This window comes from Chenopodium quinoa, unplaced genomic scaffold, assembly GCF_001683475.1.
Source record: "Chenopodium quinoa cultivar QQ74 unplaced genomic scaffold, ASM168347v1, whole genome shotgun sequence".
Classification (NCBI taxonomy): Eukaryota; Viridiplantae; Streptophyta; class Magnoliopsida; order Caryophyllales; family Amaranthaceae; genus Chenopodium; species Chenopodium quinoa.
In genome coordinates this window covers 4066796-4086737 of record NW_018742914.1, presented here as the reverse complement: position 1 = coordinate 4086737, position 19942 = coordinate 4066796, and the positions used below count along the sequence as shown (strand labels likewise).

The following is a 19942-nucleotide window of genomic DNA, read 5'->3' as shown; positions in this document are numbered from 1 at the left end:
GATTCCTTGAGTAGTTCGCAAGCGATGAATACATGGGTTAACCACAAAAGAAAAATTATAACTATACTTCAAATTCTTGTGCACAAGGTCAAGATTGCTCGGCTTATACACAAGTTGTTTGGCGTAAGTCGGTCCGCCTTGGTTGTGCTAGTGTTATGTGTAGCGCTGAATGGCCTTTATATGTTTGTGTTTATGATCCTGCAGGAAATATCCCAGGCGAACGACCGTATTAATCATGTAACAAATATGATGATCGATGCATGTAACAAATAATATACTTCGTAATAGCATTGATGTTTACTTTCAATTTAATGATGATTGTTAAACATATATTGTTGCCTAAATTATTTTATGTTTATGATGATTGTTAAACATATATAGCTATGCTTCAATATTACCCCTAACATGTAAAATGACTACATGTGATGTTTCATGAGGCTAGCGTACATTTTTACGCACCTCCTCACATAATCCAATCAAATTTGGCCTGGATTAAATTAAAGGTTTCGATTATGGGCCTGACTCTTATACCATACTAAACATGTTTTTGGGCCACACCCGTCTTTGAGAAAAAAACTCCACTTTACCATATATGTCCAAGAAGTTTTCGTCTCAAAACCACATCACAATTAATGGAATAACTTCTTAATCTTCTAAATATGTGTTATGATTCAATATTATTACTTCCCTGTACGAATAAACCAATTCTTGTTTGAGATAATAGAGAACAACGGATCAAGTATGCACAACATATATTATTTGAGTAGCTTAATCGATGTATATAGTACAACATTATTCCCTTGTGTAGCTATAATTTGGTAGTACGTGTCAATGGTTTGCTACAAGGAACTAAGCTTAGAACTCGAATTAAACAATTGATCATCTAGCTAATTATACTTTAATACCACCTATAGCAATTGTAATTAAGCTCAAATGGCTCAAACAATAATACCTTAGTTTGGCAATGTACCAACTTTGGCTATCAATTACTAGTCAAACCGGAATAGTATGGAATTCCATAAGATGGAAGCCAATCACCACCTTCAATAAAATTTCCAACGGTAAAGTTGCTTGCATCATTGGTGCTGATCTCTCCTCTGTAACCCGGCCAAGTAACCCTTGAACTTATATCCGCCCCTGATCCTCTATTTTTGTACTCGCCGTAATAGAGTGTGCTTAACGCAAAATCACCCGACCATTCCAACCAACCAGCAGGATCGACGACATCCTCAATATTCGAGAGCATAAAGACCGTCCTAGAGTATTCCTTCCACGGTCGTCCTAGGAATGTTCTGTAGGCTGACTTGTTAGCTGCCAAATCAGCTGCTGCCGCAACTTTGCAGTTTAAGATGGAAATGCCGGTGTTTTGGTTAGGGTCTTCTCGGCCTTGTGCCGTGTAGATGTTCTTTTGTTTTGGAAGTGGCTCTCGAGCATATAAGTTGCAACTTTGGAGTACAACAGCCGCGTTACCAAATATAAAGTCTACCGTGCCATATATGTCACACTCCCTGTAAAATTGTCTTAGCGAGTGGACGTATAGCGTGTCTTGGTAACCTACAAAGCTGCATTGGTAAAATGCTGAGAGATCTGATCCGCTTCGTAGAGCTACTGCTTGGTGTTTCTCTGGCCCTGCGTAGTTTTCTACCGTTATACCTTTGGCTATGAAGCCTTCTCCAACTACAGCTGCATATAAGAAAGATACATTATGTTAAGTAATGTATGAAAATCAATTTGGTCATGGAATATCTTCTAATGGTAAAATTGCAAATGGATTTTGATGCAAAAATAATTTTGTTGCTAAATATGTTTTCTCATGTTCCAGCAAATAATACGAGTACAATTTGGATATTGTCCGAGTCACACACAAGTTTACTACAAAGTACTTATATAGTTAGAAACACGGCAAATACCATTAAGTGAAACTTCATAAAGTCCACATCCCTCTTAGAAAAGTGATTCAGATTGTAATATTAAGGTCCAATGCTCCAATTCAATACAAATTTAAAACTACTTAACACATTGGGCTAAAGGCCCATATAACCCTCGTTTTATTTAAAGGGCTAGTATTATCATGCTTCAATAATACTTTCAATGTTAATGACACTGTACTACTTAATTAATTATCAAGAGTTGTTGACTTGTCCTAATGCCTGATATAAAAAACACAGGATCTTTTATCAAAATGGCTACTTTTATAAAATTATTTACCAAATCGGCTATTTATCAATATTAATTCCAAAACTAGCTAACTTATTAATTTGGAAGGAAATTATTTACAAGTATATCTTTTTTTTTTTTTTTTTTTTAGGAAAATATCTTATTTTCCTTTGAACTAGTTTGGTTCATTTTATGGGGTTTTTTAATTTTTTTTTTTTTTTTTTTTTTTTTATGGGGGGGGGGGGACTAGGGAAATCTAATGCCATAATTTAAGATATCCATTGATAAGAGGGTAGCTAGCTTGTTTTTCATAGGGTGTGCTTTTATTTTCTGTGTTTATTTGTTTTACTTTCTTTATTTTAATTTCTTGTTAGTATGTTTTTCTTTTGTTAAGGGCTCTCCCTTGTTTTGCACCAAAAAAAAGATATCCCATTAATTTGAAAAATAACATTCAACATAATATATTTGCATCAATTGTTCAGAGGTGCAAGCATCATCATTTTAAAAAAATAATAAGGCAAAAAAAATCCCTCAAAAAATTGTTTCAAATTTCCAATTAACAAAAAATAAAATAAAATACAATTGAGAACATATTCATTGTCTACCATTAAATATCACAAAACTATGTGTAGATTTGATTTATTATACACATTAAACTAAAAAATATTCAAATTAGCTAACATTAACAGAGAGTATACAATAAATAGGCATGAAAAACATGAACAAAACCTTATAAACTCTTTTCGTTGTATAAATTTGCGGTAGTGTTGATAGAACAATACTACTTGAAATTCCAAATTTAATATTTGTACTCCATATATCGTTAAATTTTTCAACTTAAAAAAATCCTAAAAACTAAATTAAAATAAAACCAAAAAAACTAAATTAAAAAAAAAAATCAATAAAGGGAACCCTAAACAAAAACTGGTGCAAATTAAGGAAAAAGAAATAGCTAATTTACTTTCAAGTCAATAATTTAGCTAGTTTTGGAATTAAAATTCATAATTATCCGTTTTGGTAAATACTTTTGTCAAATTAGTTGTTTTGATAAAAGATCCAAAAACATAATTGTATTTGATATTTTTTATGGGTGTATTAAATAATTATGGCTCCACCCCTTCTTCTCCTTTATAAACTATTCATTTTTCAAAAAACATATATTATGAAATTAAAAATTATATTGTACACTTATAAATAATTGGTGCATTACAGAATTAAGAAGATCGATCTAAGCAGCAGAAAAAGTAGTCATAATTTATGAGAGTAAAAAGTTGACACCGACAGCCAAAGAAGAGAAATAAGGACCTAACAAAATCAATCATGTATTTGTGGCATCCAACCCCTTCCCACTCTCGTAAGTAATTATGGCTCCACATGCATAATTATTTAATAACTTGCTAATGCGTTTTCTGCTATTAGTCACTTGCTCATTATTATTATTTTGCTCAATTTTAGTTATAACGTCAAAACATCTTCATTTTTCTTAAATCAGAATAATTTCCAAAGGGATAAGGTGTTTGTTTGATGGGATTTGAGTAATCTATTGCATGATTCAATGTTTGTATTAAGGATTTTTGTTAGGAAGATATGATAGAATCTTCAATATGTTATCATTAGGCAAGATATATTTGATATATTTGCTAGATATTATATAATCTTATCTTAGGAAAGGATATTATTTAGTTTCCTAGTTTGATATAGATTGTTCCTTGGGGCTCAAGGTCCTCTTGTATAAATATGATTGATCTATGAATGATAAAGGCAAGCTATTGAATCATAATATTGTCATGGTATCGGAGCCAGGAGGTTCTTCATAAAATTTTTTTTAACCACCGTTTACAATGCCGCCCGGCGATAACAATCCACCGCCATCACCACCTAAAATTGAACCGAACTCCCCGTATTATCTAGGACCCCAAGATCGTCCTGGTGACTTCATAACTCCACCAGCTGCCGCGCCATCATCCACCACTGCCTCGGCCTTTTCTCCGCTTCCGCAACTCACGCCCGAGCAGTGGCACGCCGTCATGGCTGTTATGGGTAACGCGCCACCTCCTTCTCACCGCTTGAATGGTAAGTGGATTATTGACACCGGTTGTTCTCACCACGTCACCGGTGATTTCTCTTGTTTAGTGGATGTTCGTGATGTTCCTTCATGCAATGTGGGCCTTCAGGATGGTACTAGTGTGATTGTTATGAAAGAAGGAGTTGTGAAAATAACAGACAAAATATTTCTTCACAATGTGCTTTTTGTTCCTAAATTAAATTGTAACTTTATTTCGGTTTCACAATTGTGCTCTACTAATAATTGTGAAGTCATAACTAACTCTAATACATGTACTATACAGGACCAACGCACGAGGGAGGTGATTGGAACGGGTGATCTCAAGGATGGACTATATTATCTTCGGGAAGAAGCTTCTATTGCGGCTATTTCGGTTGAAGACACCTTGAAACTGTGGCACAAACGGTTGGGTCACCCTTCTGAAAAAGTTGTAAAATTACTTCCTTTTCTTAGTAATTCTAGTGCTCATTTAAATAAAGATTGTGAAGTGTGTCATCGTTCTAAACACACTAGAGACAAATTTCCTATGAGTGATAATAAAGCTTCCCGTAATTTTGAAATAGTGCATTGTGATTTATGGGGCCCTTATACCGAACCTTCTTCTTGTGGTGCACATTATTTTCTAACTTTGGTAGATGATTGTTCCCGTGCTGTATGGATATATTTATTGGTTGATAAAACTGAGGTCTTTAAAATATTTATGTCCTTTATTGCCATGATTGATAGCCAATTTTCACAGAAAATAAAAATTGTGCGTAGTGATAATGGAACCGAATTCTTTTGCTTGAAAAATTATTTCCTAGCACAAGGTATCCTGTTTCAAACCTCGTGTGTTGGCACACCTCAACAAAATGGGAGGGTAGAGAGAAAACACCAACACATTCTCAATTTTGCTCGTGCCCTTCGATTTCAGGGGGGGTTACCAATATATTTTTGGGGGGAGTGTGCTCTTGCGGCCGCTCCTATAAATCGCACTCCTTCAGTCCTATTAGGCAATAAAACACCGTATGAAATGTTGTTTGGCACCCCACCTTTATTTAATGAATTACGAGTATTTGGCTCTTTGTGTTTTGCTCATAACCAAAGGGAAAAAGGGGATAAATTTGCAAGTCGTAGTCGTAAATGTATATTTGTGGGGTACCCTTTTGGGAAGAAAGGATGGTATTTATTTGACTTGGATAAAAAGGAATTTTTTGTTTCTCGTGATGTGCGTTTTTTTGAGGATGTGTACCCTTATTTGGATGCTGAAAGCACCAATATTGATATAGCTACGGATGGTATGAATGCTCCAATAAATATGGAGGAGAATTTGGATTTTTTTACCCCTATTTTCGACAGTGATGAGGGGGACTCTATGCAGCAGCCACCGACTGCCCACACCCCTCACTCACTGCCGCCGCCCACCACCCAGCCACATAGCCCAGCCACGGCTACCCCTGACACGTCAGCTGTACGGACAGCAGGTGGTGAGGACTCCACGACACCCGAGCCAATGGGGCGTGGTCACCGTCCGAAGTATGCAAACTCCAAATATAAAGATTTTGTCACTCATACTCATGTAGCTCGAAATAGTCCTTCCAAAGCATCACTCAACCCAATTACTACTCCTCCCTCAGGTATGCCGTATCCTATAGCACATTATGTTAGTTGTGATAAGTTTTCTGCAAAACACCGAAATTTTGTTGCAGCTTTAACAGGTGGGAAGGAGCCACGATTCTTTAAAGAAGCAATGCAAGACCATGGTTGGAAGATGGCCATGAAAGAAGAAATGCGTGCATTAGAGTCCAATGGCATGTGGACCTTGGAAAAATTACCTCCCGGGAAGAAGGCACTCGAGAGTCAATGGTTGTACAAAATTAAGTACAACTCTGATGGTAGTATTGAAAGATTAAAAGCAAGATTAGTTGTCTTTGGAAATCATCAAACCGAAGGCAGATTATGATGAAACTTTTGCTCCGGTGGTCAAGATGACCACGGTTCGTGCATTCCTTGCTATTGCCGCCTCTAAGAATTGGGAATTGCATCAAATGGATGTTCACAATGCATTCCTTCATGGTGATTTAAATGAGGGAGTCTACATGAAACTTCCCCCGGGTTTCACAACTGATGAGCCGAGTCTTGTTTGTCGTCTTCGGAAATCTTTATATGGTCTTAAGCAAGCTCCTAGATGTTGGTTTGCTAAATTAACTTCGGCCTTGAAAAAGTATGGTTTTACACAATCATACTCAGATTACTCCCTATTCACTTATACAAAGGGGTCTGTGCAACTTAATGTTCTTGTTTATGTGGATGATCTAATTGTTGCAGGGAACAATTCTATGGCGTTGCAATTGTTTAAAAATTATTTGAGCAATTGTTTTCATATGAAGGACTTAGGTGTTCTCAAGTACTTCCTTGGGATTGAGGTGGCAAGGAGTAGAACCGGTTTATTTTTATGTCAACGCAAATATGCTCTTGATATCATCTCAGAAACCGGCCTATTGGGGTCAAAACCGGTCATGACACCCATCGAACAAAATCACAATTTGGGGCGTGCTTCCGGACCTACTCTTGCTGACCCAGAGCCATATCGAAGGTTGGTTGGTCGGTTAGTTTACTTGGCTGTTACACGGCCCGACTTGACATATGCGGTTCATGTGCTCTCTCAGTTTATGCAGGCACTGCAACAAGTCCACTGGGACGCTGCAATTCGTGTTGTAAGGTACTTGAAAAGTACTCCAGGGCAAGGAATCTTGCTACGGGCTGATGGTGATCTCACCCTTGAGGGGTGGTGTGATGCGGATTGGGAAGCGTGCCCCATCACACGCCAATCTGTCTCGGGATGGCTGGTCTTCTTGGGTCACTCTCCTATAGCGTGGAAATGCAAGAAACAACCAACGGTCGCCACTTCTTCTGGAGAGTCCGAATATAGGTCCATGTGTGTCGTCACTATGGAAATGAAGTGGCTAAAAGGGCTACTCTTAAGCTTGGGCGTGCAACATCCTCGAGCCATACCAATTGTTTGTGATAGTCAAGCGGCCATACATATTGCTCAAAACCCGGTTTTCCACGAGCGTACAAAACATATCGAAGTCGATTGTCACTTTGTCCGTGATGCAATACAAGATGGCCTCATTATTCCTCATCATGTGCGCACAAATGAGCAGTTAGCGGATATTTTTACAAAGGCCTTAGGAAAGCCTCAATTTGATTATCTTCTTAGCAAGTTGGGCATCTTTGATCCAAGTGCTCCAACTTGAGGGGGGTGTTAGGAAGATATGATAGAATCTTCAATATGTTATCATTAGGCAAGATATATTTGATATATTTGCTAGATATTATATAATCTTATCTTAGGAAAGGATATTATTTAGTTTCTTAGTTTGATATAGATTGTTCCTTGGGGCTCAAGGTCCTCTTGTATAAATATGATTGATCTATGAATGATAAAGGCAAGCTATTGAATCATAATATTGTCAATTTTTGAGAAATGTATGAATTTCATATTCTTTTTTTTTTTTTTCCAATTTCAACTATTTATAGTCAACTTTTAGCATTGACAATGTTTTTTTTTTGAAGATTTTTATGAAAATGTTTGTTTGAGTTTCTATATATTTATTTTATTTAATGTGGAACAAATAATACCTCCGTTAATTACTATGTGCAACATTAAAAAAATTTTAATCTCATAAATAATGCTCAAAAATTACAAATAATAACAATTAACGGAAATAGTACATGTGATACTTTAAAACCTTTTTCATGCAATCTTTAATGGGGCCGTAACACAGTTGAATATTTCTGTATTATAGCATTACAGTATATATTATAGTAGGAAAGTTTATTTTGCAAGTAAAATGGATTCAAAACATAGTAAATCCCACATGAAAAATTGTGTACAAACATTTTCAACTTGTTGTGCGCCTTGATTTTTAGTCGGTGATTTCAATTCTGTTTCAGAATTTTACTACTAAAATTCATCACACTACACTGTCATTCTGTAGGTTTGTCAAGCATGCGGTTTCTCAGAAAAAAAAAAAAAAAAAAAAAAAGGTTTTGTCAAGCATGCATGAAAAATGTATCATGGTATCTACTTTAGATTTATTCATTGATTGGAAATTTGGAATATTGGATTATGCAACTCTTGAAGTACCCTGCCTTTAATAAAATCACACACCCTTTCTTAAAAGATAAATAAATAAATAAATAAATAAATAAATAATAAATAATATCACACACTTTTTTAGATAAATGACTCTTTGCATGATTTTATTGCACAATCTACAAAATTTAAAGAATATAATTGTATGTAGACCTTGCTTGCAAGTTTGGGTTTTTTAAACATGTTGGTTGTTAGCTGGTTCATTAATTTTGATTATTGAAAAATGATAGTTAATTAGTTATTCGTATTAACTATCAGTCATTGTTATTGTTGGCCATTAGAAGTATAAATATAAGGAACTTTTAAATATAGATATGGTTACATTTAAGTAAACAACGAGAAAGGAAAAAAAAAAGGAGCATCCATGTTTGATATTTATTCCTAAAAAATGTATTAATTGTTATAAGACGATTTTAAAAAAGTTAACATAAATTTTTTTTTTCTTTTGAGTCACCGGGTTACACCAGATTTTTTAGGTTAGACTATAAACTGGAATCGAGAAATCTCAAGTACAAATTCGAGCATAATTTCTTAACAAGTCCTACTTATAATATTGTGCACTCTCCTAAATAGTAAAATCGACTTTCTAGGTATTTAGCATATACTAAATGCACAACTACGTAGGTATTTTGATCAGCTTTTGTATCAGATAATTCTATGAATATGTAATTTACATGATGTAAGAGTGTAAGACCTCTCATGTAACTACATAGTCATGCATTTTGATCAACTAACTATCGAGTTGTTTCTTTCAATTATTCAATGTTATAAAAGATTTTGTACCCATTTTTCGTAATTTTCAATTTTGTGTTCAAGTATTACTACTTTATATTCAACTTATCGATTATTGATTGTTTTACCTTAAGAATTACAGCTTATCAAGTTTTTGTTTGTAATATCATTAATTTGTAGATGTATAATTTTTTTTGGTGCAAATTTGTAGATGTATAATTAATTCTGCTACATAAGATTTAAATTAGCATTATATATTTTCTAGCCCCCACTCACATGACCTTATAAATTGTCTAAGTTGTTGCGTTGTTGGTAGGTAGATCCATGTATAAAAGATGAAATATAGCACGATAAACTTTTAAGACATAGGTCACTCTCGCTTTTTGGACATTCTAACTCAAATTTTGTCCTCCATACAAATATGCAAATTTTTATAAATTTTATTCAATAATCTTATCTAAATAGTATACGGTTTTTCCAATACAATCATCTTCAATACTTTTTTTTTTAAAGGGATATTTTCAAAAGGGTGCCGACGTACTAACGTTATTTGAATACTTGTGCGAAAAATGATAATGACAAAAGAAATTACTCGTGCAAAAGTGACCAAAAAGAGTATACTCACACATACTTTATTTTTTAAAAGAAAGTTTAAAATTATTGCATTGCTTCCCCTAAAATTAATAATATGATAAAAATCTAACTGCTTATTTTCATACTTTAAAAATAAAAAAAATAAAATAAAAAAAAAACACAATTTATAACTCGAAAAAATAAATTTCTTTAGCATATAATTTTTTTTTCACTCCTTGTATTTATTTTAGGGTGTTTTAAAAATTGATTTACTTGTACATTAATTTCATTTTTTATCAAAACTTGTTTTAAACCTTACCTCTCTAATCCCTTAATACCTTAACATAACTTAGAAACCATAAGTGGTCTGCAAGCATTATTAAAACTTACAAGTTACGCCCTTTGAGCCATATGACCTAAGAAAACTAGCTTAGCTATGATAGAGTATATAAACTGATTATTATGGGTTTCGTTTAACCACTAGCAACACCTAACACGAAATAAATCTCGCTTATAAACAGGTTTTGAAGCATGAGATTTGAATTTGTGATCTTTTGTCATGAGGTCTCTTAATACCAGGTTAAAACACCAACTCAACTAATAAAAAATAAAGCTATAATAATTGAAGCCCAAAATCGATTTCTATCAAGCTAAACCTACAACTTCTGTATTGTTAGTACAAGCCATACATACAGTAGGAGTAGTGTGGATTATTGATAGAGCGGTACATGACCCGGCCCCCCGGGTATGTCTCCTTAGAGGCTTAGAACTGCCACTGAACATTATGCCCTTACTAAAATTTACTTAAGTCTTAAATGTATATGGTTAACCTCCTACCTGTTTTACTTTCTTGATTTAAAGTATTGTTTGTTTGATATAGGAATTAAATCAATACTCATTGGTATATTTAATTCATTGGAAATTTGGAATGAATGAAGATCCCACATCAAATCTTAGCTAGGAAATGGTTAAACGACTTGTTTGTTTGGTTGTTATGAAGGCATTTACAAATTATAAGAATTTTGTTATTTTTAGTAATACCTTTGTTTCGCAATAAATACAATGTTTTTATTTTTGTTTTATTTTCGACATAACACGTTGACTATTATTTTGGTATACATGGATTATAAAATAGAAAATTAATATATATCTTGATATATATTACATTCAGAATTGAGATCAATCCAACATTATTATTTTACATATTTTATGTATTATACATGTAAAAATTTAATCAAAGTTAATTTGTAAACAATTGTTAGACAGAATTATATGTAAATACTATTTGTCTATGTTTACAATAATGCATAAAGTCAAAATTTTATACTAACATCATTTTGACTTTAATTTATTAACACACAACTTTAACCATTAATTATTTTATACATAAAATTAATTAAAAATTATTAAAATTTTATATTCTAAAAATACAGAATAAAACTTATCCCATAACAATTTTCACGTTGATATAAATACTTATATGTTAGATTGTTAGTAAAAAAAGTCGCGGTCTATACATGGACCTGAATATTGTAACCAATCAAACAAAATGTTGCATGTATTATGAAATGAAAAAAAAGTTTGAGTTATTACTAAAGACTTACCGAGAGTAGCAGACCTAAAAGTTGTGTAACCATCAACAACGTTCCTTTTTGCCTTAATAAGAGTCTTTCCAATTCCATCTCCAAGGAACATTATATTTGTCTTCTTCTTATCAACCTCCACATTCTCATAATAAGCTCCAGCCTTTATGTATATCACGAACCTTGTTGTACTCTTTTTCGGGGCGGCCGCCACCGCGTCTTTGATGGTTGTGAAATTACCAGAACCATCTTTTGCCACCACCAAATCCACCCGGGTGGTTGTGTTGCCGCTCCCGGGTGGAGCTGCTGTTTGCAATAGCCGGCGATCCTTCCTTTTCATCCAGCCCGGGAACCCGGCCTTGTCAAGCCAGTTCACATCGTCGAGGTCATCGTAGGGCAATGGCATTGTCTTATGCTTGCAATGGCGGGGTCCATGGATCTTCTTCATCATGACAAGGGAGTTACTGACATGGTGGGAGATGTTATAAAGGCCTGCTTGGATGAACTGTCGTACGGTCCTGTTGGACCCTACGGCAAACCCGTCCAAGCAGGTGAACTGGTTGGTCATGGCCGCGCTCAAAAATGAGAGAATACTACTCAAATTTTGAGTGGGGCCACACTGGTCTGCCGTTTCACTAAGGACTGTCTCGAGCTGGTCTGAGGTTTCACTCAGGAGCTCGAGACAGTCCTTCACCGCAATGTGCTGCAACCGACTTAAACTGTGTCGGTTGCCAGACTCAAGGCCTGAGACATTGGCGGTGGAGGTGCGGACTATCACCTCAGTGACACTTATAGTGTAACGGAGGATCTCCGTTAACGACTTCTTATGAAGATGGGGGATGGTGGATACAGTAGAGATACAAAGGTCGGGGTAAAGGGTGCCATCGCAATGAGATTGCGCGAGTTGGAGGTGGTTTTGGACGTGAAGATGATGAATGTGAGGTTTATGAGAGGTTTTAAAGGAGGGTTTAAGTACAAGCATAAAAATGGTGAGAATTGAGATTGGTACTATTAGTATAAACTTAGTTTTTCTTGGTATGTTCATTTTTTTTTAGGTGTATGAGTGGGAGGAGTTGTGTGGAGTAGAGTTGGAGAGTGACTTGTAGTTGTGGAAATAAGCCGCTTGTATATATACACACAATGATAAGGTGGTTAGCTAGCTTTAATTTATATTGGGCAGCCATAATAAGGTTAAGATGGAATGAATTTTCATTTTAGTTTTGTTAATCAAGGAGAATCTTTCTTCTTACAAGTTATATACTTCCTCCGTTCTATTAATATTGCAACAATGGACTTTTTGCACTATTTAATTTATCAGTCTTGTTTGACCATATAATATGAGTTATACGTTAAGCAAAATATAGTCAAGTGGGATCTTGTTAAATTCGTCTCATATATTACTTTCACAATATCAACTTTTTATAATTTTTACTCTTACACAATTATAGATATTTAGCATATAAAATGTGTTTTGAGATGCGTAATTACCTCCTTGTTGCAATATTAACAGAACGGAGGAAGTAATTATTATTGAAGAGAATTTTTCAAATTTTATTTGCATGTTGAGACAAAAAATTGTGAACTAGTATAATATCAATAGTCACGACACTATATTTTAGTATCCAAAGGAATGTAATGAGAATTAAATAGTTTTCAAATCACATTAATCTGATAATACTATTCACTTTTAGTAGAACAAAGTATTTCTAATCTACAAAGGTCTTGTTTGGCCAGCTTTAGCATTTAAGTAATTTTTACTTCATAGTACGTGATTTGACTAGCAATTATACAATGTAAAAATATAATTATGAGGGTTATTGTTAAATTAGCTCTATTATTAATACTCTTTACATATTATATTTTTAAATTTTTAATGATAATTGTTGATCATATTTGTTTTCAAATAAGTTCATAAGAAAACATCAAATTTCAATTTTTGTACATATCGAAATAGAGAAACTATGTTGACAATCAAACGATGTAGTGATTTAATAGTGGCTAAGTGCAGGTAACTTTTGTCAAAAAGTTACAAATATTACAAGTAGCTTTTTAAAAATAAAAAAACTTATTGACATATTTTATTTTCACATTATTTAGAAAAATATTTCGCTATCTATTTTCGCACGAGTTAACAATCGAAAGATAATCCCACATTCTCACGACTAAAAACTACATTTTGCCAAACAACACCTAACTTAACTAATCGTAAATGTGGTTTGGAAAATATATTATTAAAGTGGTTTTAAGTAGTTTTCTCAATGTTTGTGGTGTTGTACAACAATTTGTACTGAATAGTTTGGATTTTTTTATGAGATTTTTGTCTAGATCTGAAGAAGAATAGAATTAATTACATGTACATGATAACATGAATAGAAATGTTACTGGAATAAAGTTGAGGGAACCAAGCTCCTAACGTTGAACTCTGGCTACACTGCTAAAGTCTCCTTAAATTCGACGAATAATGTTTTATTCATTTTTATAGCATTAGGGCCCACCAAAATGGTCCTAGTGAAGAAATTTCCAAAATGGTGGGCTAAACTCCAACGCTTGTAAATTGTCTATACGTGTCCCGTGATCCATTCTATTGTCAAATAAGCCCAAGACTACCACTCCACAAGTACAGACATAGCCACGACGCCCACGAGTAACCCATATAAGGATTAATTGCCTATTAAAAAATTGATAACAAACGGGAGGGCAAGGGAATCCCTACCGCCCAATAAGGTAAGAGCCGCCTTACCAAGTTAGCCACCCCTTTTTTTATGTGCACTTAGAATTTGTTAAATACACTCGGATGTACCGAACATACTCTCATAAAATGAGCAAAATTTATTGAGTAAATAACCCGGGTGTACAGAACAAACTCTCATATCAATGATATGTAAGAAAAAGGTATTATTTCAAGTGGGTTTTTTTTTTCAAATTTTTTTTTTCTTTAACTTTGATTCTAATTTAAACTATTACTATTATTATTATTATTATTATTATTATTATTATTATTATTATTATTATTATATATATATATATATATATATATATATATATATATATAGTGATTGTTTAATTGTTGATCTTAATACTTAATAGTGCTGCAAAATTATATGTTATGATACATATATATCCGTATTAGTGTTATTGTTTTCCTTTATTTAGCATTTCAAATTACATTACAATTGTTAAACTCTATATTTAATTTTCTCTTTTGAATGAAATTGATGAAGCTTAATTCACGGCAATGCATGATGCATTTATATGGACCAATATTAAAGGGTGATAAGATACATAGAACTATGCATGGAAGTGGGTTAGTTGCTTCATTTCTAATTCTTGTCACTTTCCTGTCAAAAAAAAAAAAAAATATTTGTCACTTTATTTTACTGGCCCGTGAAAACTAAATGTACTTGAGATTCTTTACGTTTGTACTCATATAGATGACTGTCTTGTAAAGTTGTAATGCAAATGGAGAGGGCCATATAACCAACACACACATACACATACATTGATCGTTAAAAGTTAGTTTTGCACATGTGTTCTTGTTGGTATTTACTCTACTCAAAAATCTAAATTAACTACAGAAAACAGTACGGAGTATATTTTCTTAAATTAGATTAACTTCTGTCTAAGTAAAAACACTTTAGGAAACAATGCAATACAAGCAAATTCTAAAACCCTATTGGAATCCCAGGCCACCCATGCCATTAAATGAGCGACAATATTACATGCCCATTTAATTGAAAATTCTAATGTAGTCTTATGACTTTTGAATACCGATTTTTTTTTTTAAAATGTATGGCTAAGATTGTTTGATCTTTTTAATTATTTTTAATTAGTAATTTTAACTATATATATATAGGGGAGGGATCCGGTGAGAATAGGTTCATATGTGAGAATTCATACTTATATGAGAACTGATTTAAAATTTAGAACATGTGAATTAAAGTTTGGAACATGCGAGTTAAAATTTAGAACATGTGATTCAAATTAAAAATTTGAACATATGAGTAATAATTTAGAACATTTGTGTGAGTAATATGTTTAGAATATCTGATTTAAGAATTAGAACAAGTGATTAAAAATTTATAAATTTGCTTTATGAAATTTTAAACATATGAGTAAAATTTAGACATATGATTTAAGATTATGAACATCTGAATTAAAATTTAGAACAAACTGATATAGAATATAGAAAGTGTGAGTAAAGAATTTAGAACATACGAGTAATAAAATAGAACATACAATTTAAAATCAGGAACATATAATTAAAAATCTTAAAACACACGTTTTAAAATTTAGAACATACAAGTTAAAATTTTGGAACAAGTTATTTAAAATTTATGACATCGAACTTAACTAATTTATGGTTTAGAACATGTGAGTACTAAATTAGAACATTTGATTTAATTTAGAACACCTAAGGAAAAATTTAGAACATCAGATTTAAAATTTAGAACATACGAGTAAAAATTTAGAACATAAAGAGTGTTCTCACATAAGAAAATTTCTCACGAGAGCCTTCCCCTATATATATATATATATATATATATATATATATATATATATATATATATATATATATATATATATATATATATATAAAGGGGAGTTTTTTCCCGAGTTTTTAGAGAGCCACGTAGGATTTAATTTTCTTAGCGTACCACGTAAGATTATAAATTTTAGTTGTAACCAATAAAATAAGAGATTATTATTTTATTTTAAAATTAAATAATTCAGATGCCATGTAAGAAAAATTGGCGAATGAGACTTTTTTATTTAAACTAATTAAATATAAAATATTATATTTTGATATTAGGAATTTATTTAAATATGTAACAATTTTTTGCCCATAAATAAATGAAAAAATGTTTTAAAAAATTCAAACAAACCATGCATCGCACGGGCTTCATCCAATTATACTCTATAATAATCTTTCCTAATGTCATCCTAGAATAACTGAAAAAAGAAGAGAACAAATCCATTTCTGCTAGGCCTGTACAAAACTATCTGAGAATCCGATAATCCGATCCACAATTGAACCGAATTTTTGGATATCCGATCTGTGTTTTCATTTTGGATCGGATATCCGATCCGAAAAAGCAGTTATCGATCGGATGCGGATTTGGATATTGATTTTCAAATTTTCGGATATCCGATATCCGAAATATAAAGCCTAAAATAGTGAAACATATATAAAAATTAAAAATTGTTCATATAAAACTAACCCTATATTATATATATATATATATATATATATATATATATATATATATATATATAGTGTTTTACCCGGTTCACCCTTTGGGCTAATCCGAATTCGAGGATCAGTTTTGGGTGGTTAGGTTCCAGTCTCCTCCCAATTGTTGTTGCGGGGGATCGAACACGAGTACTCCCTACTAAGTGTAGTATTTTTAATAGATTTGATAATAATATTTATTGAAAAAGGAGTACTGTTGAGGCTAAAAATACCTCGTACACGTGGACCAATCCCACAGTGACACGTGGCCCAGTTATAGGGTGACACGTGTCACCATGGGAAGATGCCACGCAATTTAGAGCCCTTAATGTCTCAGGCCAATCTTGTAGCGACACGTGGCCCAGTCATAGGGTGACACGTGTCGTCATGAGAAGATGCTATGTGTTTAGGGCATGAGTTCCCCCTTTAATCAGCACACCAAAAAGCCCTAACAACGTCAGGGCCCAAATCCCGAGAGATACCAATGAAAGCCGTAAAACGGCGCCCCCAGGGCAACGCGTGGCATTCACTGATTGCGCAGCCAATCACGCCACGCCAATCTAGGGTACAAACCCTAAAAAGGGGCACGAGCCCCACCCCTATAAATACCCCAATCATTTATGATGGGAGGGGGATTCTTTCAAGACATTGATATACACAACAGAGCATTAAATAGCTCTAACTTCTCTCTACATTTTCTATCTCTAGCCTTTTCTGTTCTGATCACTAACTTGATCGTCGGAGGCGAATATTCCGTTTACCGGAATATTCGTTATTTTGCAGGTGGGACCGTCTCGTTGCCAGGAGAGTTTACCTTCGGCATAAGCAGCGGGAGCGCGCCGCCCACTCAGACACGGCCTCAACCCCAACTATGCCGGATGATTCTCACATCATTCTCTTTCCCAACAAACCAACACGGCCATCACCAGCGGAAGTCAGGCGGTCCGCACCCCAACTCCTATTCCAGTCTTTCATGCTCCAACTCCTATTATAGGCCAATCACTGCAATATCAGCCTCCTCAGGGGTTCAATGGCTTGATGCAGCCGAACCCCCAGGCATACGGACCATATGGGCCATACGGGCAGGTGTACGGACAAGCTCCCTATCTGGCTGGACCGTCCGTGCAACCGCAACCCATCGATTGGCAGATGCGCCTACTTACTCTGGGAGATAAGCCGCCCCCGTTTTTGCAAGATATCTTAAATGCCTCTCAACCACCAAAGGTGAAGAGTGTACTTGTGGGAGCCTATGATGGCACGGGCAACCCAGAAGAGCACATCACCTCGTACAGGAACCCGATGTACTTGCAAAGCGTAGATGACGCTACTTGGTGCAAATGTTTCCCGGCCACTCTGAAAGGTGTGGCGCAGGATTGGTTCAACAGTTTGCCGGCCGGATGTATCAATTGTTTTACTACTCTTAGTTTGCTGTTCGTGGGAAATTTTTCATACAACATACCGCCTCGAAAGACTAGCCTTAACTTGGCGACAATCGTCCAAGGGAAAAATGAGGGCTTACGCTCGTACGTCCAGCGATTTAACCAAGAAAAAGCCCAAATTCATAATCTGCCGGACGAAATGGCTTACTCTGAATTTCTCCGGGGATTAAGGCACAATGGTTTTAAATTTGACTTGGTAAGGAAAAAGATTCGGACATACGCAGGTGTTCTGCGAGAAGCCGAAGCTTATATTGAGGCGGCGGACTTTTGTTAGCTCACAAAAACAGAAGCGCCGGCCAAGGAGGCTGAGAAAAAACCTTCTCAGCAAGACTCGGCCGGCCAAAAGAAAGAAGGGAAAAAGAGAAAGGAAGTCTGGGTGGCTGATGCCCAGCCGCAGAAGTCCAAGAAGGTTAAGGCGTACGAGCCTCAGTTTGAATTCAACAAGGATTGCTATTCTATCCTGATGGAAATCAAGGATAAGTTTGAATTTGAGAAGCCACAGCCGCTGAGAGGCCCGACTCAGTATAGGAACAAGAACAAGTATTGTCATTACCACAAGGATGTGGGACATGACACGAACGATTGCATCAATTTGAAGAGACTGCTGGACAAGCTAGCCGAGAAGGGCATGCTAAATTCGTATGTGATGAAGTCCAAATTCACTTACACACGGACAAACAACACGTCCGAGCAAAGACAGAAGAATGATAAGAACAAAGATAAGGAAGATGACGGCAACAACACTGATTCAGGTTTTGTAGCTGTGATATCAGGAAGATTTGCTTCAGGCGGTCCCACTATGAGAGGGATCAAGCAGGACGCCCGTAAGTTGGGTAAGGTAATGCAAATGGACTTAGTAAAGGCCGAACCTTTCCCTGAAGTAGTCATCAGTGAAGCCGGTCGGGGGGAGGTCAAAGCCTTGCACAATGATCCCATGGGGTTCATTATGAAGATAGCCAACTTGAAGGTCGGACGAATATTGATTGACACGGGTAGCGCGGCTGATATCATCAGCCTGGCCGCCTTAAAAATCTAAGCTTCCCAGAGGATGCTCTCCAGGACATCACTCACCCGTTGGTTGGATTTGGGTGGAATGTCATCCACCCAGTGGGGCGGATAGACTTACCTGTCCGATTCGGGCAAAAAGGGGTAGGAAGAGATATGGTTGTCCGCTTCTTGGTTGTGAAAGAACTGACTGGATATAATGTCATACTCGGCCTTCCTACGCTGAATGCAGCAAAAGCAGTCATTGTGCCACACCTAATGCTGCTAAAGTTTAAGAGGACGGACGGGAAAATAGGCACAATCCAAGGAAGTCAGAAGATGGCAAAAGAATGTAATCACTTGGCAGTTAAGCCTACAACGCGCGGACCAAAATCGTCCGAGCCAAAAGAAGAAGGAACCTCACTCCCAACATAGCAGGTCGGCCAGAAGCGTAAGGCGGCCAAGATAGAGCAAGCATAGCAACTAATGACTGTCGGTCGGCCAGAGGATTTACGACCTCGGCCGGCCGGCAGCCACCAAGATATAGTGCTTGACCCCGATCAACCAGGTCGGATGGTTAGTGTAGGCACTATAGCTTTGGGTGTGCTTGGGGATGAGTTAATTCAATTATTGAGAGAGTTCAAGGATGTATTTGCATTTGATGTCGGCAAGATGCCAGGTATAAGCCCTGATCTGGCCGTGCATAAATTGGCTGTAAACCCGGCCGTTAAACCTGTCCGCCAGAAGAAAAGGAATCATGGAGAAAGGAGGAATCAGGCGGCCGCAACAGAAGTCAAGAAGCTTCTGGACGCCGGTTTCATTCGGCAATGTTATTACCCAGAATGGGTGGCCAATGTGGTCCAGAAGCCGAATGGAACTTGGAGAATGTGTGTGGATTACACCGATCTAAACAAGGCATGCCCTAAGGATAGCTTTCCCCTGCCCAAAATCGACCGCCTGGTTGATTCGACGGCCGGGCATGCCCTGATGAGTTTTATGGACGCATACTCCGGATTCCATCAAATTCCATTATGGGAA

The 19942-nt window shown here is 35.5% G+C and overlaps 1 protein-coding gene across 1 annotated transcript; it reads right to left on the bottom strand.

Annotated features, from left to right (window-relative positions):
- Positions 1–725: 725 nt before the first annotated feature.
- LOC110727925 (pectinesterase-like) lies at positions 726–12517 on the bottom strand. Its single transcript, XM_021907519.1, has 2 exons — positions 11273–12517; positions 726–1683 (listed from the first exon to the last, which is right to left on the bottom strand). The coding sequence occupies exons 1-2, from the start codon at positions 12294–12296 to the stop codon at positions 983–985; spliced, it is 1725 nt and encodes a 574-aa protein (XP_021763211.1). The 5' UTR covers positions 12297–12517; the 3' UTR covers positions 726–982.
- Positions 12518–19942: the final 7425 nt, after the last annotated feature.

Excerpts from the sequence above, each read along its gene's own strand:
- LOC110727925 (XM_021907519.1), bottom strand. The coding sequence starts at position 12,296 with ATGAACATACCAAGAAAAACTAAGTTTATACTAATAGTACCAATCTCA. Across the intron at positions 1,684-11,272 it reads TTTTAGGTCTGCTACTCTCG|CTGTAGTTGGAGAAGGCTTC; the intron begins GTAAGTCTTTAG and ends TCTTATATGCAG.